The sequence below is a fragment of the Cydia pomonella genome, chromosome 5, assembly GCF_033807575.1.
Source record: "Cydia pomonella isolate Wapato2018A chromosome 5, ilCydPomo1, whole genome shotgun sequence".
Classification (NCBI taxonomy): Eukaryota; Metazoa; Arthropoda; class Insecta; order Lepidoptera; family Tortricidae; genus Cydia; species Cydia pomonella.
The window spans coordinates 2,026,887-2,054,854 of record NC_084707.1 but is presented as its reverse complement, the minus strand read 5'-3'; the positions used below and the strand labels follow the sequence as shown (position 1 = coordinate 2,054,854).

The 27,968-nt window shown below is 37.9% G+C and overlaps 2 protein-coding genes across 2 annotated transcripts in view; both read left to right on the top strand.

Moving 5' to 3' along the window:
• LOC133518390 (uncharacterized) overlaps window positions 1-27,968 on the top strand; it is a 194,504-nt gene that overhangs the window by 37,398 nt on the left and 129,138 nt on the right. The gene's annotated exons all lie outside the window — the stretch shown is intronic.
• LOC133518391 (lysosome-associated membrane glycoprotein 1-like) overlaps window positions 34-27,968 on the top strand; it is a 28,339-nt gene continuing 404 nt past the window's right edge. Inside the window, exons 1-4 of the mRNA XM_061852065.1 lie at window positions 34-222; window positions 1,735-2,103; window positions 21,118-21,342; window positions 23,124-23,315. Coding sequence (XP_061708049.1) covers window positions 165-222; window positions 1,735-2,103; window positions 21,118-21,342; window positions 23,124-23,315 — 844 coding nt within the window. The 5' untranslated portion in view covers window positions 34-164. The remainder of the gene's footprint in view (window positions 223-1,734; window positions 2,104-21,117; window positions 21,343-23,123; window positions 23,316-27,968) is intronic.

Sequence of the window (27,968 nt, the reverse complement as noted above, 5' to 3'; positions counted from 1 at the left end):
CAACTGTTTATACTTTGGCAACATCGCTCAGCTGTCCAGCGAGCGCAGAGTGACTGACGTTAATTTCACTACCGGATTATCACGATTCCTTTTGCCTCGCAGTTCCTATTATTGCTTGTTAAACGCAATTTCAATCTGTAGTTGTCGCGGCGCAATTCATAAATATGGCATCCTTTAAATTTTACTTTTTGTCGGCTTTGATTTGTGGCGCTCTGGTTCTTGGTAAGTACCGTTTCAATGCGTATTCATTTCGCAATGTAGATTAAGCAGTGTCTTTGTTGCTTTTTATCGCGAGAATGCGAGGGGCGTTAGGTTTTTAGCTCATCGCAATCCATGTCGGTATACTTCTGGCGTCATTTGCGCAACAAAAGGCTATGAATCTGAGAGTACCTTCATCTTACTTTAAATTGTTTCTAGAAAATGTTTCTCCATTAATTAGATTGCAGGTCTAATAATGCGATATCGTATGAAAGCTTTTTGTTACTAGTAATAAAAAGATAAGCAAACATATGTGGAACCTATTTACGTCTTTTCCTGAGCAGTTTAAATAATATCCTACCTTCAAATTGAATATAGAACTGTAACGTTAATTTGTACATAATTATACGGCCGAATTGCTTTGAAAATAACCTTGATCGTCGTAAACTTGGTCATTGTTACCAAATCAAAATCATTATTTAATGAGATTGTTAATTATTATTTTATTACATAAATTATAAATAAATAAATATTACTGTACATCTTACACAGATTAGTCTTGCCCCAAACTAAGCAAAGCTTGTACGATGGGTACTAAGCGACAATATACAGATACAATCGATTAATACATACTTATATAATTACATAGAAAACACCCATGCTCAGGAACAAATCTGTGTCCATCACAAAAATAAATGCCCTTACTGGGATTCAAACCCGTGACTATCGGCTTCATAGGCAGAGTCACTACCGGCCAAGCCAGACTGGACGTTAAAATTAGTAGTCCTTTGAGTTGACCTTTTATGGTTATAAATGTTCCTGTTATTTTTTATTTTGTTTCTTAATTGTAACATTTAATCGCAGTTAGTGTTGGTAGTTACTCAAGTCTATTGAGACTAAATTTGAAGAACATGACTCGTTTTTACGAAACTCAGCTCTTCAAAAACTTGAGCCTTTAGGCCCGAGTTGAGTTCTTTATTGAGTCATTTTAGTGCAACTCAAAAAGCCCCAAGCCCCTGAATAAAGACTCTGTCAACAATTTTATTTTATAGGTTTCACCTGAATAACAGTAAAATAAATAGGTGTTCTTGTAGACTTGTGTACCTAATCCATGAATTTTATGCATTTCGAAATTACAAGTTCTCTAAAAAATAAAATTTCTACATAAGATTCTGATCTATATCAATTTGAAAATATCTCGAGCTTCGGTTTAGTTATAAGACTGAAAAACTGTCTTAACCCCACCAGCATTTTTTGAGCGTCGGTGACTAGTCAGCGTTATGGAAAATGGTGTTGCTGCGCAGTTGCATCAACATTGTGTAGAGCAGAAGCCATAGAGTTGACTAGATGTTGCTTAAGAGGCGCTAGTGTGGGTGTGTTTAAGCAGAGGAGTCAAAGTACTTGAGTCTTAACCAACACTAATCTTAGATTATAGTGGATATGTATAGGTCAAATATCTACTTAAAGTAGTATTGTAATAAACAACCTATCAGAGATTTAAAGCAAGCAATCTTACTTACCCTTTTATCCCAACAGGCCATGCGGAGGTACCAAAACCACCACCAACAGAAGTCATTGATCTCACTTCAACCACCAAAGAACCAACAACACCAGACACAACGCCGGAAACAACACCAGACACAACGCCGGAAACAACACCAGACACAACGCCATCAACAACCACCTCAACGAGTACGACTCCATCAACAACTACTTCAACTCCCGACACTACAACTACAACCACAACTACGCCAGCCCCACCGAAGCCAACGCCTACACCGGCCCCAGTGCCCCCCAAGCCCATTGGACCTCCGGACCAGGGACTGTGGCCTTACGGCAAGAATGTGACGTGTGTCATTGTGCAGTTTGCTGCGCAGTTAAACGTCACCTACGGCAATCCTAACTGTGAGTAGTTTTTATTACTGTTATGTTATGAGCGTTTCTTTAAAAAAATGCCACTTTCATTAATTTTGTACGTTTTCATAAATTTTATGTTTTTTCTACTCAACATCACAAGCTTTTCCGATCATAATGGGATATAAAATATCCCAGGGATTTTTCCTATTGTGTTACCATTCCCCCATATACTTTGTATGGCGTAACAAAAAGGAAAGTGTGGGAAATGTATGGAATTTTTTGGAACACAGATTTTTCTCCTATATGGATAAAAAGGGCTCGAGATCCTGACTAGAAACACAAAAGTGGCAAAGTGGTAAAGGTCACATAAAAAGTACCAAAAAAAAGAGAAATACTCTCTTAGGGCTCATTTACACGGTGCGAGAACTCGCAAGCGAGTTTCATTACATTGCGGTATTTGATCGGTCGCCGAATTAGTTGTAACCTCAATAGTCTGCAATGTAACTACAATCGCATGCGAGTTCGCGTGCCGTCTAAATCGGCCCTTACTGTGGGACTTAGTCAATTTGTGTAATAACGTCCTATAATATTTATTTATTTATTTTACTCTCATAATCAAGAAATCTTGTTTTTATAGGCTAAAATTATGGTTCTCCTCTTCTTCCTCGCGTTGTCCCGGCATTTTGCCACGGCTCATGGGAGCCTGGGGTCCGCTTGATAACTAATCCCAAGATTTGGCGTAGGCACTAGTTTTTACGAAAGCGACTGCCATCAGACCTTCCAACCCAGAGGATAAACTAGGCCTTGTTGGGGCTAAAATTATGGTTCTATTGCCTTAATTTGTCCAACCTTGTTATTTAAGTATATAAAAAAAAAAAAAAAACGTTTATTCACGTTTCATGCCTTATAAATATTTACAATATACTTCTGCCAAACCACAGAGTGGTTTGTTGGCAGACGAAGCTCCTATAATATGCAAGCTAGGTAGTCTATATGTTACTTATATTTTTATCTATTTAACCCCTTACCGCATTTATTTATTTTACCATACAAGTTGTATCAGAAAACAGTGGGGCGTTGCACAGATCGTTTGTCCAGCACTAGATGTCTTGTCGCTTAGTGAACAGGTTCCCTATCTCTTTCAGTTCGTGGCGGACTTGCAAGTGTAAAATTTAATCAACCCTAGGGAACCATAGGGGTTGGCTAGGGGCCCTAAACTAGCTAGGCTATTTGAAATAGGTAACATGGTGAGGATTGCCTCACGGCGCTCCTTTTTTACTGTCTACGGCGCACAGTTTGGGAATCCCTGGCCTAGTGGCTTAGTAACAGTAAAATTAGAACAACACAAGCCTTATTGAGCTTACTGTAAAACTAGATTGATCGTGTAAAATTGTCTAATAATCATTCAGCCTATCTACATCCCACTGCTGGGCACAGGTATCCTCTCATGCTCGAGAGGGCTTGGACTATAGTCGCCATGCTGGCCCAATGTGGATTGGGGACTTCACATACACCATTGAATTTCTTCGCGGATGTGCCCAGCTTTCCTTATGAGTTTTTCTTTCACCGAATAGCTAGTGGTAAATGTCAAATGATATTCCGTACATAAGTTCCAAGAAACTCATCGGTACGAGCCAGGATATGAACGCGAGACCTCCGGATTGAAAGTCTGACGTCATATCCACTAGGCCACTAGGGCTATTTGAAGTTAATTAGTAACTTTGTACTAATATTAGGGCTGGTATGTTGATAATGTTGATGATAGAGTTTTTTTATTTCTTTTTTATGTTGTATGTCCATATCCTGTAACCTTAAAAAGGGATATTCAATATAGGGTTATGGACATCATATTTAGTTGTTATCAAACTGTAGTATATTACAATGTTAATATTATGATAAGTGATTCCATTGTAATGACATTAATTAGTACCTAACCCACAAATGATTTTAATTTATAATACGCAAAAGCAACTTGGCTGATTTGATCCAAAATGTATTATTATTTTTTATTATTATTAAAGTACATCCACATCATACATATTATAACTTACACTAAAAACATTTTAAAAGGTAATAAGTACTGATATATACAACAATTATGGAGTACCTAATATTGACTACTTGTATTATACATCACAATGAGATTACCTAAATTTTGCCTAACACTAATCTTATACTAATCTTAAATCATACTAATTTATTTATAACTACAAAACTACAATACTTCACGGAATTTTTGTTATTATAATTTATATAAAGCTACAAAATATACCTAATTTAATTAAACAAATTATTATTTATTATTCTGGTTTTTACCTGTGTTTAGGAAGCAGTGTTGGCTGAACGTTAATTAGAATTGACCAGCAACCATTACAAATTGAACCGTAATCTGTAACCGTCCGTTTCGGTTTATGGTTCAATTTGTTATGGTTAATGGTCAATTGTAATTAACTTTCGGCCAACACTGTTAGGATGTCATGAAACGAACGAAGAATAAGCTGTTATTTATTCAACATGACAATAAATAAATGAATAATAAATAAATATTTGGGGGCAATCTTACACAGATCGACCGAAGCAAAGCTTGATCCTAGGCGACGATATAAGTATATACATACGGATATAGATAAATACGAGTACTTACATACTTATCTACATAGAAACCATCCATGACTCACGAACAAATATCTGTGTTCATCACACAAATAAATGCCGTAACCAGGATTCGAACCCGGGACCATCGGCTTCATAGGCAGGGTCACTACCCACTAGTCCAGACCGGTCGTCAACGGTGGTTGACAAGTACCTTACATTGTATGATACACATTCCGTTATACATTGCCGACTGTACTGAGATTCGGGCAATGTTCAGTCAATTTGTCGTCGAGGTAATTCCCGCCGAAGTGGACCCGTCTAATCAATATTTTTTTTACATATTAGACTGCGTCGCTGGCAAATGAGCATATGGCCCGCCTGCAACTCCAGAGGTCTTACATGCGGGTTGCCGACCCTAACACTCCGCACCCTTTTTTTTTTTTTCTAGGGGGGATAATGCATTCCGCATACCACCCGGGTGCGGGAGGTGACCCGAGTGGTTATGTGGGACTCCCGTCTAGGCTAATGAGGCCCACGGTATACCCACTAAAAACCCCCCATATGCCACCTCGCCGCCTTATTGGTGGGGTTACAGGAACGCTTGCGTACTCATCCGCGACCCCACCGGCGGCAGCCGCCCGCGAGCGGGCTCTTTCGCGAATGCCCGAACGCCCTTCACGCGAGGCGCGCCAGATGGTTCGACGCGCCTTCCCCCCGAGCCCGCCACAAGGAGGCCAGAAAACTCCCCAGCGCCCGGCGGCAGATGAGGTCCATGGTTCTGCCGCAAACCACAACTCGGCTGCAGAGGACAGGGAGAACGGCACACCGTAACACCGACACTCCTCTTCCTCTGCAGCCCCACCAACGCCGCTACACCGGAACAGCCCCGCCAAGGTCGCAGGGGATAGGAAGAGTGGCGCATCGTGATACCATCACGCCTCTTCCCCTGCGATTCCACCTCGGCCGTCGAGAATAGGGAGGACGGCTCACCGCAATACCGACGCTCCTCTTCCTCGACGGTCCACCTCCAACGCGTCACAAGCGGGCTTACCAAGCCCACTTGGAGCGTCCTCCTCGGGCCAGCCCGCACCTCAAACAGGCCGGCCCTGGTTGCCTCTTCGCTTCACCGTGGGTGACCAAGCCACGGCTACTAAGCCCCTCCACCACGACAACTCCCGCACCCTCGCTGAACTCTGGCAACCTTACTCACCGTCAGCAACATAACACTATGAGTAGGGTCTAGTGTTATTTGGCTGCGGTTTTCTGTCGGTGGAGGTCTTCCTTGGTTAGGCTCTGCTCTAGATCTAGAATGACATACGCTGTGCTGTGCTAGGGCACAGCACAGCGTATGTCATTCCACACAAAGTGAGATGACATTTACAGTGATGACATTCAATTTTTTTTTTCAAAGGCCAATATACATAATCAATTTAAAGTTACTCGCCAAACTGCTTAACACATTCACTGCCGGGAACCCACCTGGTGGGCGCTCGTGAACTTTGTTCAGATGCCGGACAACCCGCTGGGCGAGTTGTTTTGTACGCAGCTATAGGCCACCGGTTTCTGGGGTAGTGCGCCGTTTTTTGTCTGGCAGTGAATGTGTTAAGCGGGTTGTTGGCGAGACTGCGCTCATTTTTTACATTTTTATGCACCTAAAAAGTTCGAGTAGGTACCGTACTTTTATTCGCCTTCGCGCCGCTTCGCCGCGACGGGCTCCCCCCTCCCTCCTGTCCGTCAACGATATGAGCGGTCGAGAAAAAAAAATTACAAATCACTATTTTGTCAGTTAATTCAAAATTTGTATTTATCTGGTATGTAGATATGTGGGTGATTCTATTAGGGTGTGGTGGAGCGTAGGCATTCGGTATAAAGCACTATTACTAACTGTGACATTAAAGTGAGCCCCGTGCCGTGACGCCACAATCTCAGGCCTGCCCATGACCGCTATCAGCGCTTATCTGTCCAACGAGGGGCGTTTCATGATATTGTGTTGCATATGATTGCAAATTGGTTGTTTTATGACCGGATAGCTACCAAGCCTAGTACTAACACTCCTTGACCATTGGTGAGTCTTATGACATTGGAATAAGGTTCACGAAATGTCAATTGTAAGGATGATGGTACCAATTGAGTATGGTTATGCCAATCTTTTAGTTAGAATTGAACAGTTTTACTGACGGGTAGCGCACCCTATACAATCGTGAAATAATAAAAAGCTATTCAGTCAAGTACCGTGATTAAGCAACGATGCTTGCTGAGTTGCCTAAGTAAGGCACGAGATTGAAAAAGCATGACTATATATATCACTTTTTCTACTAGAAAACCTAAATAATTAAAGTAAATTAGGTAAGTATCTCAGTAGTACAAAAGACATCAACGCGTGCATAATATATAAATATTACTCATGAAATAGTCGCGCGTTGGTGTCTTTTCCACTGGACCGCGGCGCCACGTGAATGGTCAATTTCATTATAGTTGACTACAGCGTTTGCTTATGAATATTATAGTCGAGTTGGGACTACATACACGAAACGTAGGCAATACCAGTTGGGTATACGAAATCATAATTCAACAATTATAGTTGATAATAGAAAAATGTTAATTATTAGTGGAATAGGTATAAAGTTTAATGGCGTTATTCATAAATGTATTTCAACTCTAAAAAGCCGTTGTCGTTTGTCCCTATTCGTCATTTTGACATTCCCGTTTGTAAGAAAGGGACAAACTAACTCAGGTTTGTAAGATTGCTAAGTTTAACAATGAGAGGGTTAGAAATAATCGTTGTGTTTGACAGTTAAGAGGAAATATTAATGGTAATTTTTCCATACAACCGTTCTCGGAATTTTCCTCTGGATTTTGGCTCTATATGATTAATTGTATTATATGACTTCAATATTACCAATACCGGCGTCTGACTCTGTTTACCTTTTTAACCGACTTCAAAAAAGGAGGAGGTTCTCAATTCGTCGGAATATTTTTTTATATTTTTTTTTATATTCTTGTTCACCGACTTCAAGATTTCAAAAGGAGGAGGTTATCAATTCGGTTGGTGTGTGTTTTTTAATGCTTGTTATTTCATAACTCCGTCATTTCTGAACCGATTTAGAAATTTCTTTTTGATTGAATCTATTTATAAGAACTAGTTTACTTTAGAGCGCTATAAACGGCCAAATAAATGCGCATACAATATCGGCAAAAATAAACGCAATAATCAAAACTGTCAGACACAGACCAAGATAAGTTGGCAGCGATTTTGACAGCCCAGACAGTCCAAGTGTATTTTAAACGTCAATCTTCTATGAAATTATGACGTTTACACTTAGGCTGGGCTATCATAACCGTTGCCAACTTAGCTTGGTCTGTCTTTATGTAATTTCCTTCTCATTCCATTCCCAAAAATTTCGTTATGACTGGTTAAATTTTCTTCGCTTTCTGAGATTTTTCGTCGCTGCGACAGTTGTCCTTATCGCAATCGCACTCATTTTAACAGCCCCCAACAGCGCGACGGAAATAGGTATTTACCAAAAAACTCATATCTAAGAAGGGGCTCAGCTCAGCTGGTATTTGCTCTAAAATTAAAGTGAATGTTGCAGTACGGCTCCGTACATTATGTATGTCGTGTCATTCATGACGACGCGCGCCTTGACTCGTAATGTATTGACATTAAAGCTTAGATTTGGCAAATCTACGCGTCATCGTGGGTGACACGAACTATATGATATGGTAACATCGTTTAAACTATGACTCAATAACATCATTATTACTTCGACACCTGTGACATACAAGTTGAGTCATTTTGCAGTGAAAATTGTTACACATTCACACGCGTACATGAGAATATAAATATGTAAATGTATAACCAAAATTTGAAATAGAGGTGGATTGTGAAAGAAAACTTTGTAGCCACAGTAAATTTACTGCCATCTTTCGACACATGATTAAGAGGCCGTTATCGATTTTAGTCGCAAAAATGTCAAATTGATAGATTTAGCGCATGAAATTGTACGCCTTTTGTTAACTATTAGAAATAACAAGTACTGGTTTCTATTGGCACGTCTTGTTATCTTTCATATTAATAATTAAAAAAAAAAACAATTAGTAATGGTTTTTTTTCTGATGGACGTTTAGGTAAACGCGCGTAAAGCAGTGATATTGTGGATCTTATTTGTAAATTTCGTAAAGTTTGGACTGTTAAAAATGATAATTTTGTATTACACATATCCTGTACTTCAACTTTAATAAACTACATTTTTGTTATTGGGTATAAATTTGAAGTAGGTAGTGTAAATGAGTTAGACGAAATCAATTTTCCCCAGAAATTACTTCAAAACAAGTGACAATTTCTCTGAAAATGACTCAATTTCAACGTAATTTTGATACTTAAACAATCTACAACATTTGCTGAAACTGTTCCTATACATCAATTTGTATAATTTACTACTATAATTTTGATGAATTTTTAAAAACTGTCCCTTCTCGTCACATATTACCGGGGACGCACGCTTGCGACCTCATTATTAAAAGGCAAGATGAAAAACCGTGCTAATAGAAACCAATACTTGTTATTTAGATATTACGTAACAAAAGGTGTACAATTTCAACGACTAAATCTATCAATTTTACATTTTTGCTCTAAAATCGTTACCGGGCTCTTAAATTTTATAGAACGCCATTTGACTTTGATCCTTATTCTTTCCTGATATGTGTTAAATTTGTTAAATATCAAAACGTGGCACCATCTAATAGATCAAAGCCAAAGTTAACACAAACTTTAGCCTATGCCCGGTAAAATGGCGCCACTTTTTGATATTTATCAAATTTAACACGTATCAGTGAAAGAATAAAGATCAAAGTCAAATGGCGTTCTAAAGGTTTTAATCATGTGTCCAAAGATGGCAGTAAATTTACTGTGGCTACAATATTTTCTTTGACAATCCACCTCTATTTCAAATTCTCTTTGGTATAATATTATATACCTATATCGTCGTTTAGAGTCCACAACACAAGCCTTATTGAGCTCCCCGTGGGACTAGCTCGATCTTTATAAAATTTCTCTAGAATATTCATTTATAATTTGTCCAATTAGCTGAATTTGACCCGCAACAAAACTGCTTACTCGAATCTTTTTGGAATCTGTATTACATCTGACTTGAATCTCAGATTACGATCGATTGAAATCTGTACCCCTAGTGTAACTTTGATCGACATCATAACGTGACGAACGCGTTTGCGTTAAGTCTCATTTTGTATAGGATTTTGAGGTTCCAAAACGTCCCGCTTGGCGCGCTCTTTCGAAATCCAATACAAAATGAGACTAAACGCAAACGCGTACGTCACGTTTCGAAATCGAATTTATTTACACTAGGGGTACTGTATTACATCTGACTTGAATCTCAGTTTACGATCGATTGAAATCTGATCAGCGTCTCACGCCTACGTACTTTAGTTGGCTATCTACGCAGGCTATACGCCTACGCTTAGCGCTTACGTCTTAGTTATCGTGTGGGTTTTCTTTACGGCAAAAGTAAAGGCAGTTTTTTATGGACACTGGCCCATGAACTAATAAGAATAAGCAACATACCCGTACCATAGGAAAGGTTTTTTTTATATATGGCGATTTGTCAAATCTTATACCTTTAAACGAGCAATTCTTGTATATATATATTTCTGTGATCTCGGAAACTGCTCTAACGCTTTCGCTGAAATTTGGTATATGGGGGTATTTGGGGGTAAACAATCGATCTAGATTAGTCTTATGTTTGGGAAAACGCGTGTTTTCGAGTTTTCATGCGTTTTTCTTTCGACGCAGAATATGGTCGCTAATTTCGGGTTGCGGCCACTGCCCGTCTGGTCCAGCGGGTTAAGACGCGGACTGCTAAACGAGTGTTACGAGTTCGAATCTCGCCCGGTGACACTAACTTTTTTTTTATAAGTTCAAGTTTATATATAAGTTTTTTAGTTTTAGACAAGTTTAATTTAGTATAAAAATGTAGTTAAGATTATCACCTATACACCAACATATTACAATAAATAGTATAACCGAGCAAAGCTCGGTCGCCCAGGTACTCTCTGTTTAAAATAGAAATTATGACACAAAAAGAAACAAGAAAACGAATAAAAAACTAAAATATCGTGACACAAAATCATCGACATTAACAAACCTTCATGATCTGCGACAGGAACTTAGTATCGTAAAATAAATATAGTCACTTTTTCATACAAAGATTTGGGACTATTTGCCATAGTAAAAGTTTCACTTAGGGCTGTTTCTCAATGTCTAAGTAAAGTCCTGAATAAGCTACTTGCCACTTATCTGACTAATAAAGTAATCGCGTAACAATTTAGCAAATAAGCTTAAATGGTAGATAATTTTCTAAGTTTTGTTGTAAGTTTATCTGGCAGTTTAATTTATTTGGTGATTATCTATCCATACTTGGACATTTTGGAACAAAATTACTTAGAATAACCTATCCGGTGACATACCGCCTTATTGGTGAAATGGTTTAATTAGCCCCTCCTCCTTTTCATATTAAAGGGAAATTACGCTTTGGCAGGACTTGAACCCAACAACCGGCAATCTCTATATTGCTCTTAACCAATTGATCTACGGAAGTCTACCAGCACCTCGCAAATCTTTCCATTCCTTCCCAAACTTTCATACTGTTTGACAGACATGTCCCATAGCCGCCACGTCAGCGTCACAGTCATGCCCACAGCTAATAAAACAAACTCAACACGAGACAGACGCTCCGTTAATGCGTTTCATGTAATTCTACAATATACAGACTGAGAAGAATGTCCGTTTGAATCATAGAGAAATAAGAAGTAATAGAGTGCTCACTCCATACATCAGTTTTGGTACCAAAATGCTTATTATGCTAATATTATAACCAGAGTAACCGGAACTCTTTTCAACCCCTACGCTTACTCTGGTTATAATAGCTGAAAATCGTTGAGCATTAGACTTTTTGTTTGCCACGATATCTATTGTCGAGTAGCAGTACTGAGAGTTCCGCTACTCGATGCTAGATGTCGATTGCGAAGATAATAAGCATTTTGGTACCAAAACTGATGTATGGAGTGAGCACTCTATTATTTCTTATTTTTCTATAGTTTGAATGGACATACGGCGTTGAAGAGAGCGGTGCATCATAGTGGTACATTGTTTAGGTATGTCACTGCGCTCTGTTATGCCGTGAGTCATAGTTATTATGTTTATTGTTGTCTATGTAAGTGTAATCATTAGTTATTGTGTACAATTCAAGGGTCAAACATTAATAGACGTCACTCTTTTCCCGAAAGTGGTTGTTTGTTGTTTAATGATATTATGGATAAATATGCTCGTTTTTTACCGGAGTTCGAATCCAGCTGTTATTCAAAATTCAAAATTCAAAAATTTATTCAGCAAGTAGGCCTCAAGGGCTCTTTTACAAGTCAATACAACATTTATAGTAACATCATATAGTGACATGAAAAATACATAACAACATTTATAAATACAACAGCCAATTACCTGGGTAAACATTACATTATAAAAATCTTAAAATAAATAATTAATACAATACAATAGAGATGTATAGTCTCTATGGTTAAAAACACATTAAATCTGGAGATGTAAAAGGTCCCCAATGTCAGAGTACTAATACTAATAAAATTTGGAGGTGTAAAGTCTCTCCAAGTGTCAAAATAAAATTTATACTAAATAAATAAACCGCGTCTGGACTGTTAAACTATTGTAGGTTAAAGCCTGCAAATAACATTTGTTTGGTTCTAAAACATGAATACGTAAATCCATTGTTGAAACAGCATGGGCAAAGTAAACTTAAACTAAAAAGCAAATAAACATTTCAAAACTAGGTGACTATTTTTCACGTCAAAAACTTGCAAATTAAAACTTAGCCACAAGGAGGCTGGGAACCGGTTTTAAAAATAGCGATAAATACCGGTTTATTTTGGTTTTACTCCGAACTTTCATAAGAACGCGAGCGTTTTAAGAACTTTATTGTAACCTAAATAAACCGGTTTATTCGATGAGAGACGAGACGGCCGGCCGGCCTGGCGGCAAGGCTTGGAACCGGTTTTTTCTTCATACAAAGAAATACCGGTATTATTACGTTCTTTTTCGTTCTTTGGTTTATTATTTCATTTTTAATGGGACTATCTAATAAGGCGAAGTTGTTACCTACAGACATGATCCAGTCCTACGTAAAGAGTACAAAGTAATGAAAAATATTGGGCTATTTCGGGATTTAAAAATAAACCGGTTCCCAGCCCTGCCTGGCGGTGTGCCGCTTAAAACAAAGACAGTAAAGTTTAAACCAGTTAATCTGACAAGAACATTATGGAAATGTTCTCCTAAAAACCGGTTTAAAAATCCCGGTTTTACGAAAGAAACTGAAATTAAAAAGTTTTGCGCCAAGTAACGGTTTGGAAATTTAACCGGTTGCCAAGCCTTGCTTAGGCAACATTGAAATGTGAAGTAAATCACAATGCCCTGAAAGAGTTTAGCAAAATATCGGCAGACTTGTGAAACTGGGCCACGTTTCACTCGCGTTAGTCATTCTGTTATCGAAGCATTCACTTTTCCTTTGACCGTATTTCATGACACCAGGATGTTTTCGAGAGCTAATATTAGGTCATTACCTATGAAATTGGCCTTTTGTATGGAGAACTTTAACGAAATTCGATTTTTCACACAATGAAATTTGCGGATTATTTGGTGATGGCATTTTCAAACCAAACAAATTTTTGCCAGTAATCTGAGACATTTTTAAGGCATATTTTCTATCATCTCATTTTTTTTTAATCTGTCCCGTCTTAAAAATATAAGTCATTTAAATACTCGAGCCGGCAGCACATGAAAAGAGCTGTTTTCAGGGCGGTATTCTGAATACATACAACAATAAAAGTAGCAAATAATTGTATGTAAAATCGTTGTTATGTAGCGCACTAATGAAAATCAAAAATATTTCGAAGTTACTATTAAAATAAAATAAAAACTATGACATGACCAATACTTATGAACAAAAACGCCAATTTCATAGGTAATGACCCAATATTTAGGGTTCCGTACCCAAAGGGTAAAGGGTTGTATCAAAAATTTGATTTTCGACGAAAATAAATAAATATAAAAACAATTTCACAAAGGAAAAAAGGCGACACCAGCCGTGGGTTATATTACACGAACCATTTCGGACAACTTTTGACCATCCCATACCTTAATCTATTTGACCTACATAATTGCGAGTTTTGTTAGACTACCTTCTAGTTGCCAATTCTTGAATTTCAATAAAAACCTCTGACCGTTTACAAGATTTTAACGTTTAAAATTACTATTTTTACTACTGACTATTTATTCACTCGTCTAAAAGTTGACCTGGAAAGTTGGAATTTGGCATATACTATATGACACTTGCCAAGTCGCACTATGAGTAGCAAGTAAACATAAAAAAATCATTTTAAGCAATGAGGGCTAGCGCGTTTAATTTTCCCGCTACGGGCGCCACTGTAGGTAGACGGAGGTCTTTCAAAATTTCAAATGCTCTTCAAATTCAATTCAATCAATTCAATTGCTGTCTCGCTTTGTGTGGTAGGGCACAGCCAGTGGATGTCATTCCAGATCTAGAGCAGAGCCCAACTGGGGAAGTACCTCCACCTTACAGAAAACAGCAGCCAATTAACACTAGACCCTACTCATAGTGTTGTGTTCCTGTCGGTGAGTAAGGTTGCCAGAGCTTAATGAGGGGGCGGGTTTAGAGCCGGCAACGCGCATGTAACTCCTCTGGAGTTGCAGGCGTACATAGGCTACGGAGACTGCTTAACATCAGGCGGGCCGTATGCTTGTTTGCCACCGACGTAGTATAAAAAAAATGCTTACTTATTTTTGGGGGTTACAAGCTTTTTATCGCGAATTTTTAGTCCTTATTCATAATTGTGGGAAATCTTTTTACATTTTTGATTATTCATGCTAAACATTTAAAGTTTTAAACGCAGTTCAATAAAGAGTTTTAAAAATGTGCCAGGTTAAATACATATGTATGTATATGCAAAATTAAACAGGTTTAAAAAACGGCAAACTGAGACGTTAACATACCTTTGTTTATATTGGAACGTATTGTTTTTTTTTTTTAATAAGAATATATTATCACAATTTTGAGAGCTGTTTATCTGGACCTCGCATCTATAGTGGCGCCTTCTGGTGAGCACAGAAACGGTAGGCCTCATTGAAGAATGTTATACTCGTACATCAGGAGCTGTGGTCTAAAGACCGTTAAAAGATCTTGGGTTTTAGATCTATTAGCATAAACGTTAACAACATTGTCATTCTTTCACATTCATCTTTTTGGTAGGATTAATATTACATGATACTGTTTAAGTGCATCAGATATGTAGGTATTGATTGTTAACGCGAAGTCAAGGTCGTTTCACAGACAGCAGGTCGCGCCAACACGTTTCCTTGTAACGGAGAAACCAGACTAGTTGAACATTTGGCTGATGCTTTTATATGTTATTTCCTTTTTCCTGCAGTTTAAAAAAAAAAAATGCACCTATAGTTGGCTGACTAATTGAGTCTATAACTCTGTATCTTTAGGTAGGTATTTAAATAAAAGTAAACAAAGAATTTGTACATTTTCGGGTGGTTTTAACATTTTTATCAAACTTGTTCGAAAAAGTTCTTATTTCATGCAGGTGTACTGAAGAACAAAGGCCTATTTTGTTCCCGTGGGAGTTATGGATTGTAAAAAAAGAAGCTGTAAGTCTCTAGGGAGTTATAGCTTTTTTTTATTATATCACTTATTCATACAAACCAAGTAGCATAAATGAGTTTTACTTTTAAAATACTGACGTTTATAATTTAATATTTTTGTTTGTTTAAAATTAATTAATTTGATTAATTTAACAGCCGCTCAAAATATTTTTACATAATTTTTAATCGTGGCTGAATGCCGAATAGGTCTGTGCCCTCGATGCTAACCTGACAAAAAATTACAAAATGGCGGACGAATGTTTGATATGTCACCGTATTTAAGAATTATTTCGTTTAAAATTTAGTTTTTTCTTCGCAAGTGTCATGAAAAACATTGTGTGTAACTCTGGGGATAAGAATATTGCAAACTCGGGTCTTTAATTCCCTCCAGCCTGCGGCTGTCGGGAATAATCACCCTCGTATCAAAAATTTCACTTACTAACCAATCAAATATTTGTATTTGATCTATCACTGAACGACCTGACTTTTAACTACATTATTTGATCATGTAATGTTTTCATCTAACAAAATCTACCCTCAAATGCCTCCTTAAGCCAGTTGAGGGTAGATTTTATTTAAATACCGAAATATACAGAGAAACAGTCTTCGAAACCTAAATATTTCACTTATGTCGTATTTCTGACGTTTATTTTTATTTGTAGCAAAGAAACCAGATTGCTGGCGGGTTATGTGGCTGAGTTTTATATAAGTCGTTTAGTTTTCCTGTTATTCTTCACGAAAATTAACATAATGAACCTGCAGTCGGAGATAATAAATAAATAATAAATAAATATTATAGGACATTATTACACAAATTGACTAAGTCCCACAGTAAGCTCAATAAGGCTTGTGTTGAGGGTACTTAGACAACGATATATATAATATATAAATATTTATAAATACTTAAATACATAGAAAACACCCATGACTCGGGAACAAATATCCATGCTCATCACACAAATACATGCCCTTACCAGGATTTGAACCCGGGACCATCAGCTTCGTAGGCAGGGTCACTACCCACTAGGTCAAACCGGTCGTCGGAGATACCTTGCCAATCGAGGCAAAATTCAGTCTTCGTAACTATCCTGTACGGGAATGATGTTTACGCTTTTAATGGCGTTTATTTTCCTCTTAGCGGACGAACCAGATTGCGGTATTTATAAGATACTGCTTAGCTGTTTTTATATCTAAATGCTAATGCGATCAAAATACGGGTGTATTTTAGTATAAAATTGGTACAAAAATAAGATTTGGGTATTAAATTTGCCACAGACCTCGGTTGGCCAAATTGGGGCAATTTAAGTAGCTATATGGGAGCGCCCCGTACTGAATACCATGCCCGCATATCACTCCAATTTTTCGGCCTAATCCTCTCCTACTAGTGAAGATTGACAATCAACTCCGCATACTACTTCCGATCTTTGGCAAACTTGAAAATCTCCGGCATTTACGGTTCCAGCCCATTCCCGCATATTACGCAGCCACGATTGCTTTTCTGCGACTAGAATGTATTTTTCCAGACGAGTGGGCTGTGCTCTGAAATTGTACATGTATCATAAAGAACACACCGGACACTCCTAACATTCGCTTTGCAAGGCAAATAACTGCAAGGCAAACAGTTTTCACGGGCAATCTTTTGTCCGCGCACACATGCGCCGGCGCATAAGAATGACTCACCGTTACGTGACTTGTGGCCGACCTGAACAAACATTCTAATTTGATGCATTTTTATACCGCGTCGGTGGCACACAAACATACAACTCGGTAAGCGGTTAACATTATCATATAGAAAGAAAGAAATAAAGAAAATGCAATTATTTAACGCCACAACACATTACATTTGGAAAAAGAAGACTACAGAGAAAAAAAAAACATTCGACGCTAAAATAGGATATATACATCAGCCCTTTTATCACCCACTGATGAGCATAGGCATGTCTTCTAGTACGCCACTTGTCCCGGTCTTGAGCTAATCTCATCCAAAGGTGACCCGCAAACTTCCAAATGTCGTCCACCCAATGAGCCAACGGATGCCATCGAAAGCGAAAAGCATCTGTTCATCGGAAAGCGGCCACCAATCTGTCCCGCTAAGCTGCTTTGAAACTCGACTTTTCAGACGGTTTTTCAGACTCGCATATTTAGTTTAAACTCGAGTTCTGTTCAACTTGTTAGACTCGAGTCTTTTGTAGGGACTTTAGTCCTTTTCAGAGAGCTCTTTTTTTCGGGTTTGCAAAATTTCGAAATGCTTTATCTTTAAGTAATATTCGTGGATTAGGCACACAAATTGTACAATAACGCATAATTTATTTACTTTTATTTAGGTTAAACCTATGAAATTGTTGACGGAGTCTTTATTCGGAGACTCGAGTCTTTTTGAGTTCTCTTAAAAGAGACTCAATAAATGACTCGCCTCGGGACTTAAGACTCGGAAGTTTTTTAAGCGCCGAGTTTCGTAAAAACGAGTCGAGTTCTTCAAATTCAGACTCAAAAGACTTGAGTTCCTACCAAAACTACGAGTATGTCCCGCCCAACTCCATTTTAGTTTGGTAATGGTTCAGCGGTTAACGTAGTCTATCACTAACTCTTGAAGACGACCCATTAGAAACCTCTTTGTAGAACCACATAATTTCAAAAATCTAAAAATTGACATCAACTTTGTTAAGATCGTGGGTAGTCAACGTGGAGATGACAGAACCCTAGGTCATTGGTCATTGGTCATTGATTTATGGTTTTTTTATACAATTTTTGGTCTGCAAGATCGTGATAGGATAAAAACTTTCATAATTTAATAGTCCTTTTTATCATTAGAAAGAAAGTGAGCGATTTTGACAGTCTTTTTGTTGAAAATCACATTTGATAAATAAATCACGGCAAATATGTAACAACTATAAATCTTAAATGATCATTTACATTCCTTTGCTTTCATAAGTAATAGTTACCGATTTTAGTAAAGCGTTTTTCATAAAAAAAGGTATCTATGTCAAGATTTTTATCTTTTTTGTAATGCAAAAAAAAACTGACTATAATATCTCACACACTTAGCCACAACTGCTGCTGTCGGTGACTCTGTACCACAGAGTTTCGTGGAACTAAAATTCGGAATGGAACAAACCGGAACTTTTGAGCACATTGGGAATGAAGGAATGAGTCACACCTAAGTATCTGGTTTGTGACAACACTGTCTGATCCGGATGATTTTGGGTATCGTGGCCGTCGAACTTCCGTCCCAAATTGAAACGAAGCTGGCGCTGGGAAAGACCCAGAGAATAAAATAGGTGTTTTTTGTTGCCTTGAAAATTTATTATTCAATCAATCAAATAATAAGTGGTGTATTTCATAAAATGGCTTTAAATTTCTTTTTTTTTTGGGTGATAAAATATAAGAAAATAATTTTAAGTCGAAATTAAGAAATAATAATTTGGATGTTATTTATTCAAATTGGGTGTTAAACCTGGTAATTTTCACCGTCTATAACAATAAAAGAACATTGCGTAATTGAAAAAGTAAGTCGTAATAGCGAAAAGTCTTGCGACTAGGCTTCTAAGAAATCCTACTAAGTAACTGAACTACGCAAGCACTAACGGCACACTAAACTAAATCTGGTAAGGAACTTCAAATTTCAACATAAGGCCCAGTAGGCTGTTCTTTTCTCACTCTCACTGAGTGTAAGCGAGACGGATGTGTGACCGCGGATATCATGTTTGGGAATTTAAATTTTTCGTGTGTTTTAATAATAAATAAAGTAATCGCTGAGTGCCGCTCTAGCATAATATTGCTCATTTTGAGATATAATTTTCATATTTTTAGATGTGTGCAAAATTTATCATAATTTTTTAAAGTAAGTACATTTTAGACTTGTTTGTTACACCGTTCGTGATTTTTTTCGAGATAAAGTGAAAAAACTCAAAAACTCAAAGTCGAATCGCTGAAGTCCCTAAAAAAGACCCCTAATTAGTAATTAAATTTTTGGCAACCGTTTTGTGGTCTAAAACAGCGCCACGACTTTTGAAAAACTCTGTTCTCTGATCCTTCTGCACCTTAATTATGAAATCTGAAAAACTGAGTCGAGTCTTCTAGCAGATGACTCAAAGCACACGAGACTTATTTATAAGTACTAAGAGACCGTCAACAAGTTCAGCATAAGGTTGTGTGATGATACCCTTCGTCTTCGTACAAATATTGACTTTCCATTATTTGTATTATTACGTATGTTCGATATCAGTCCTAGAGATATGATGGTCGCACTTGTCTACATGACAACGTGATAATGACAGTGTCTGTCCCTTTCAACCGCGCGGTGTTAAATTGTGACGTTTATTTTATCACGTGGATAACGCCACCCATCATAGGCCTGCTGAACAGTTGCATTGTTAGCTCTGTATTTAGCGTAGATAGAGATCTTGTGGCTTGGACGATAAACGTAAAAACATGATATTCGAATGTGCCTTCATACACTGTAACAAGAATTACTACTCTACTCTTTAGAATGAAATTATTAGTAAGTGGGTGCATCAACTTTTTGTTCTCCTGGTTGCCATGGTTAGGTACATTACTATGGCTAATACGGCTGCGTCTTGTGGGTCACACTTTAATACAGATATTATACAGATAGCGCTAGAATAGGTTTACCTGTCAGTCCTAAGACAAGTCTTGATTTATTTTGACGACCGGTCTAGCTTAGTGGGTAGTGACCCTGCCTATGAAGCCGGTGGACCCGGGTTCGAATCCCGGTAAGGGTATTTGTTTGTGTGATTAGCACAGATACTTGTTCCTGAGTCTTGGGTGTTTTCTAGGCAGTTATGTATTTGTGTATTATATATATATCGTTGTCCGAGTGCCCACAACACAAGCATTCTTGAGCTTACTGTGGGACTTAGTCAATCTGTGTAAGATTGTCCTATAATATTTATTTATTTTTGGATTTTTATGACCTAGATGCTAGGCCTTTAAGCTAAATATCATAGAACCAAACTAAAGACAGAAGGTTGACTGGAAGAGATCCCTTATAGGGATAAGTTCGTCTTTGTACGTTGTATATATATTAATTTGTTTTATTGTATTTTGCAACCTGTCTTATGTACAATATAGTGTTTACATACATACGAGATAGGTAAAACGTATGCTGGCGCCATATATGCAAACCAACAGTTGCCAACTCCATTGCACCAAACAGGCATGTTTGCGGTAATTATTCGATGTTTTTATATGAGCTCTGCTTATCATATGTTATTCATATCATCTGTCTCATGGGACAGAATAACAGGAAAAAACGTTGGCCTAAACGTCTATGTACTGACAAGGTTTTTGTCCATGGATATTCTTGATTCACTAATCCGATATTTATAATTTATTGTACAGATTTTAATGTTCGAGATGTCAATTTATGTTTTAGATGTGGTGAGGTACAGTCTACATCAATAGTAGCAAATTAAACAACGCGCCAAAAATATCTGCCACTACTTTTGATACAGATAAATCTGTACAGTTCTGCAACAGATTTATTTGTAATACTCTTAATTGTTCTCCGTACAGAAACATGTTCCTTTTTGTTGAGCTAATCGAGAATGGTAGACATCTTTTGAGTTTTGAGGCGTTTGATCCGGTACTTTAGATGCCGATTGTGTCACTAAAAGCAACATTGGTTATCACTCAAAGGCAATCACTTATTTAATATATAAATTAAAATAAAACCAAACTAATCAAATCATTCTTTCCAGCCTCCTCCTCCGAGTTAATCCACGTGATCCTCAACGTCCCCGCCAACGCGTCCGTCATCTCCGGCAACTGCGACGGCCTTGAACAGTGGCTCACCATTGGCTGGCCAGCGACCAATGAGACCAACCACACGTTGACTGTCTTGTTCGCCAAGAATGACAGTATGAAGTCGTATGAGATGAAGAGCTTGAATGCTTCACTTGTGGCGTCTATCTTGCCTAACATCAGTAAGTATTATATTATAGATAAGGCATAGAATAGAGGCTCACCATTGACTGAGCGACCAAAGAGACCAACCACGCTTGTTCTCTAAGAATGACGCTACGAAGTCTTATGAAAATAGCTTAAATGCTTCGCTCGTAGCGTCTATCTTCCCTAACATTAGTAAGGATTTATTGTAGTTAACCATTTGAACGCCACACCTATCGTGTGCGGTGAGTCATTATGAACCTTGTCGGAACGCACGAAGGATGATATTGGGCTAGCCGCGCGCGTCAGTTGACGTCTTCGGCGGTCAAAGGGATTGCAAAGAGCGTCCTTCGATGCAGCTTATGTAGGGATGCAGAGCTCCTTACACTATGCGGTATCTCTAGTTGTCAAAATTTGACGTTTGGCAATCCAGTTACCACATGGCGCCTTGCAGCGAAATTTATTTCCGCCGTGGCGGCACTTGGTGCACAGTTGTATTTTTTTCTTACACTTTACAACTGTTCCGTAATCAGATACAGATTAGTTTGTACTTAACGATGTATAAGTATGTACAGAGTATCGAGGTTCCACGATAAGGCGAAATCCTCGTTAACACGAAATTAAATGCTCTTCCCTTCAAAACCTCCATTACTCGAATTATTTTACCTCATTAAGATGAAGTAACCAATGATTCCGTTCACGGCTATCCAGTACGAACTTCACCTCCACAACTCGAAAACTGAAATTTGACCTCTATAACTTGTAAAAATAAACGTATTCTTTTATCACCTCTATATCTCATAATTATTTATCAACATACTTTACGCGTACGTATTACTTATCGAATACTATTTTTTTATTCATTTCACCTGTGTAACTCGAAACCTCTAAAGACGAATAAAAACCTATAATAACCTATCTAAATCGATGCCCTCTATAAGACGAAAACTCGTTAAAACGATTTTTTTGGCGTTTCCCTTCATATTCGTGCTATCGAGTTCCCTTTGTTTTGGAATAACTTCGATTAGTTTTATTATTCTTAGAATGTTTTTAGAAAGTCGTTAAAAATGTTACATGTCAAATGATAGGTATTGCTGCCAAACAAAGCATTCCGATACCCTCGGATTATCAAAAGTATGATAATTATTTAGATATACGGCGGAAGTATGTACAAAGTTTGTTTGTACGAGTAGCCGTTGCGTTTTAATCTTATCGTATACCGTCGAACAGACAGACGCTATTGGTTTGCGATAAACTATGTTTGCTACGTAATACTTGCTATATATATATGTATATATAAATGAGACATTAAGCATGAAACCAAATAAATAATTTTTAATTAAAAAAAAGAAACAAAATGTTTATATTAACAAACAGGAAATTTCCCTTATCGTACATACATACGTATAATATGTAACAGGTACTGTTAGTCTGTTAGAATTAAAACTTCCATTGAAAAACGTAATTGCTGACTAACAAAGATTTAATGATTGTATTAAGTATAGTGTAAGAATTGAACAGCTGATATATATTGCAGAGTACGTCGCCATATTGTTGTTTTGTGGTAACTGAATTTCTACAACCAGTGTTACTGCACTGTACAGCGCCGTCTACATTAGCTGTCAGTATCCAACACGACTTTGTCTAGGACTCAACTTTTACCGTCAATAAAACTTTGCTCACAAATAAAGTTTGTCTCTTTGGCCAAAGTAAACCATACATTAGTCCCAACGGTAGGCTAGACCTAAGTGATGTCTACCGCATTTTATCGTAGGACATTCAACCTTACCACTCGCCAATAACGTCCATTGCTCCCCAGCAAACGTGGACACCATCAACCTGTCCCACCAGACACCGGAATGGAAGACGCCGCTCGCCGCGTCCTACCGCTGCACGCCGCCCACAGAACTCAAAATGAACGCGGACAACAGCAACATTGCAGCCACTATAACACTTAGCCGACTGCAGGAGGAGGCTTTCAGGACTACGTCTGGCAACGGGTTCAGTGCTGGTAAGATAATATAAGTACTATCCCATCAGACATCGGAATGGCAGACGCCGCTCCCAACGTCCTACCGCTGCACGCCGTTCACGGAACTCAAAAGGGTAAAACGAGACCCCCGTTTTACCCCTTGGGTACGGAATCCTAAAAACACTGAGCGAATCCTGACTATCCCTTATTTAAAAAAAAACTTAGGAAAGTTATTACATACAATATTGTCTTAACACAAATGTCAAAATCAACAGACGATTATAATCGACTTGTTAAATTTGACAGATATTTAGTAAAGGACGCTGAGCACTAGGAATTTCGTATATTGACCCGCCTGCTCCTATCTATAGCACGCGCATGATTAATGATTATAATGCTGTCACGCAGTGTCATTGACCGCCGGCATCATGAGCGGGACAGCTATATAATAATTACGAATGTGCGACAGAGATAGGAACAGCCGGGTCATTATCCGAAATTAAGGAATTTCGGACAGGAAATGACGCTTAGCACAAGGGTGCTAAGCGTCATTTCCTTAGCAAAAAACCGGCCAAGTGCGAGTCGGACTCGGGCACCAAAGGTTCCGTACAAACCTCTAGGTATATAATATAATATTATATGATGTAATTAAAAATTTACGGTTTTCGCAATTTTTCCTATATCTGTGCTATAAGTCGTTGCTTCGTACCGAATTTAAAGATTCACGGGAAGTACTCTGTAGGTTTTGATTCCCTTGCGAGTGTCGAAAATTTGCGGAAATTTGCAACATAAACGGCTGTATCTTTTGATTTCGTTGGCTTAGAAGTTTGATTTTTTCACAGCTCCAGGGACAGTGGACCTGAGTATTTGATATAAATTCCAGCTTGATACCTCCACGCGTTCCTGAGAAAGGGTCTTGACAGACAGACAGACGGACGGACGGGCGGACAACAAAGTGATCCTATAAGGGTTCCGTTTTTTCCTTTCGAGGTACGGAACCCTAAAAACGAGTGAAAATCAGTTCAAAACAATGTATTCCTATATTTCCGATATTAGCTACGTGATTTTCGCGGTAATCAACACATTTATCGAACGGCTATAATTAATTTGTTCGCATTGTACGCGCGGTATCGGTATCGACTGAACCGGTCTGATTACGTGATAACAGAAATACGTTCGGGTCACGCACTTCGCTATCAAACTTAGTGTAAGGCCTGACTGAGTGGACGCTCGAGTTGGGCGTGCAACGGGGCGGGGCGTGCGGCGTGCATATTAAACAAATGCAAACGTATAGGAGCGGCCGCACTGCACGCTGCTCACATCACTCGTGAGCCCGACGCCACGCTGCACGCCCGATCGCTCCGCTTCGAGCGTCCACTCAAGCCTTTCACTTAGTATGAGCTGTCGCAAACTGTGACTTTGATACGTATCACATGTAGTCTGCGCTCTTATCTAAAGGTCCCTGGTCAAATTTTCCTTTTCAGTGACGCTCAAACTTTCTAGAAAGCGCACTTAGCTAGAGCGAAATCGCTTAAAAATTCGCTCTACATGGAAATTACACAGTATGGACGGTACATTGGAGAAAATTCCAATTCTTCAAGTAAAAAAATATACCTAAAATAAAAAACGCCCCAAAAGAAACGCAAGATTTGAATTTTCCGCCATTTTTGAGTTTCACTGCTGGCCACCCTAAAAAAAATATTTGACAGTTGAATGTTTAGGGTTTGTAAAATTGGCGGGTTAGAGGGAAGAACAACGCGTTTTCATTATTGAACAATATATCAAAAGTAATTAAAGTTTTGCGGGCACAGTTCGAAAATTTCGTATGAATCGAAGAGAAATTGAAATAGAGGTTGATTATGAACTTTTGAAGCCACAGTAAATTTAATGTCATCTTTCGACACATGATTAAAACTTTTAGAGTGCCATTTGACTTTGATCCTTATTTTGTTAAATATCAAAAAGTGCCGCCATGGAATAGATCAAAGGCCAAAGGTATGGCGGCATCGTTTCGAGCGATTGTCAAATATCAAAAAGTGCCGCCATGGAATAGATCAAAGGCCAAAGGTATGGCGGCATCGTTTCGAGCGATTGTTAAATATCAAAAAGTGCCGCCATGGAATAGATCAAAGGCCAAAGGTATGGCGGCATCGTTTCGAGCGATTGTCAAATATCAAAAAGTGCCGCCATGGAATAGATCAAAGGCCAAAGGTATGGCGGCATCGTTTCGAGCGATTGTCAAATATCAAAAAGTGCCGCCATGGAATAGATCAAAGGCCAAAGGTATGGCGGCATCGTTTCGAGCGATTGTCAAATATCAAAAAGTGCCGCCATGGAATAGATCAAAGGCCAAAGGTATGGCGGCATCGTTTCGAGCGATGACGCCAAAACCTTTAGCCGATGCCCGTTAAGATGGCGCCACTTTTTGATATTAAAAAAATTTAACTCCTATATCAGTGAAAGAATAAGGATCGAAGTCAAATGGCGTTCTAAAAAAATTAACCATGTGTCGAAAGATGGCAGTAAATTTACTGTGGCTCCAAAGTTTTTTTTAATAATCCACCTCTATTTTAAATTCTCTTTGGTGTGAAATATGGTCGGAATATTGATTTGACTTCGTCAACTGTGAGAAGGGTAATTTGAAGGAGGAAATTCGACGCTGCATCAGTGAAATTTAGCTTAATTTATGCAAAATAGTCATGGCAAATTTTGACACAAGAGTGCGTATGTGCCAGCAAAGTCGTGGAGGCAATTGGCCCGACGTGTTACTGTTATACACACATTATTATTTAGTGTATTATTATTCTTTATTCATTTAAATCTTGGGTTAGGTTATTTATAATATGAATATAAAAGTAAAATATAGAAACAAAACAATACAAAATACATATAAACACATTATAAAAAGCTAACCGAAGGGTGTAGTGTATTTTAAAAATACATTTTTTATACTTATTTAGTGTTTTTTTTTTTTTATATTATTATCTACTGTATTTTATGATTATATAAACGAATAATAATAAAGAAAACATTTGTTATCCATTAAATTCAAATCTTGCGTTATTTTGGTTACCCATTTCAGTTCAATCTGTCTCCACATACTTACTAATACAAAATTGAGCCGCATTTCAGCGTCAACAGCCGCCATTTTGAATGTTTATACAGTTCGATACATATCAGTCGAAGCGAAGGTCGATCAACTTTTTTGTTTGTTATTATTTTGCTCCCTGACAAAAGGGAATAGTAATATAATAACATTCGCGTTTTTTCCAGAAAAATGTTTCAATTGTTATTTTTTTTTGTAAGCCCACTTCCTTTGAATATTTCGATAGTTTATACTATTATATTTGTTTTGATTTCTAATTATAACTATACACCAGTTATCATGTCGTATTTACGCGTTATCATGGCTAACACGGGTGTTTGCTGAAATGTGTGCAATTGGATATATACGACGGATAAGACGACCGGTTTGGCCTAGTGGGTAGTGACCCTGCCTACGAAGCTGATGGTCCCGGGTTCAAATCCTGGTAAGGGCATGTATTCGTGTGATGAGCATGGATATTTGTTCCTGAGTCATGGGTGTTTTCTATGTATTTAAGTATTTATAAATATTTATATTATATAATATATATCGTTGTCTAAGTACCCTCAACACAAGCCTAATTGAGCTTACTGTGGGACTTAGTCAATTTGTGTAATAATGTCCTATTATATTTATTTATTATTATTTATTTATATATGTCTACGCGCCATTTATGTGCGGTCACACAACAATACCGGCCAATAATATATACCACGTCCATGTTTTTACGGTATAACTTTTTTAAATCGTTGTGTCTTTCGCCTCATTACTTTAAGTAGTCTAGAAGTAGTCCTTTCTACGAATGATGAGAAAAATTGGTCTCATGTCATGGTTATTTCATAAAGGTTTTTAGGGTTCCGTAGCCAAATGGCAAAAAACGGAACCCTTATAGATTCGTCATGTCCGTCTGTCTGTCCGTTTATTTACTTTAATGTATGTTTTTTTTTATTAGAGCCTTGTAATATGCTGAGTCTTCTATTGTAATTCACAGTATTTCATTGCAGTATTCATCAAATATTTGATATTTGTATTTTTTTTTTATACTACGTCGGTGGCAAACAAGCATACGGCCCACCTGATGGTAAGCAGTTTCCGCAGCCTATGTACGCCTGCAACTCCAGAGGAGTTACATGCGCGTTGCCGACCCTAAAAATGACCAGTATACCTCTAAAATATGCAATCTACGAACTTACCTGTATTGTTTACTCTATATATGCTCATGCAAAAACACAAAGGTGGCTCACAAAATAGATAAAAAGTTACCAGTAGAATTACACGCCAAGTTTTCAGCCACATTTGATCTGCAAATTTCTACTCTCTCAAAAAAGCTTTCCTTAGTTTGGGAATCCAAGTCCAATTTGACGTTATTCACAAACGCATGTCTAATAAGTTAGTAATCACCTTTTTTTTTTCTTTTTCCTCTGGCTTTTACTCCCTGCCAATTTGCACAGGGTGAATTCGCCAATGTCGGTGTTGACTTTGTTCGGTAATATTTTGAGCTTGTGTAGTAATCACCTTTGTCCACCTATATTATTATGACAGTGTTAGAAAAATACACAATTTGTGTGATGACAAATTTTGCAATCCTTTTTTAATATTGTCATAAA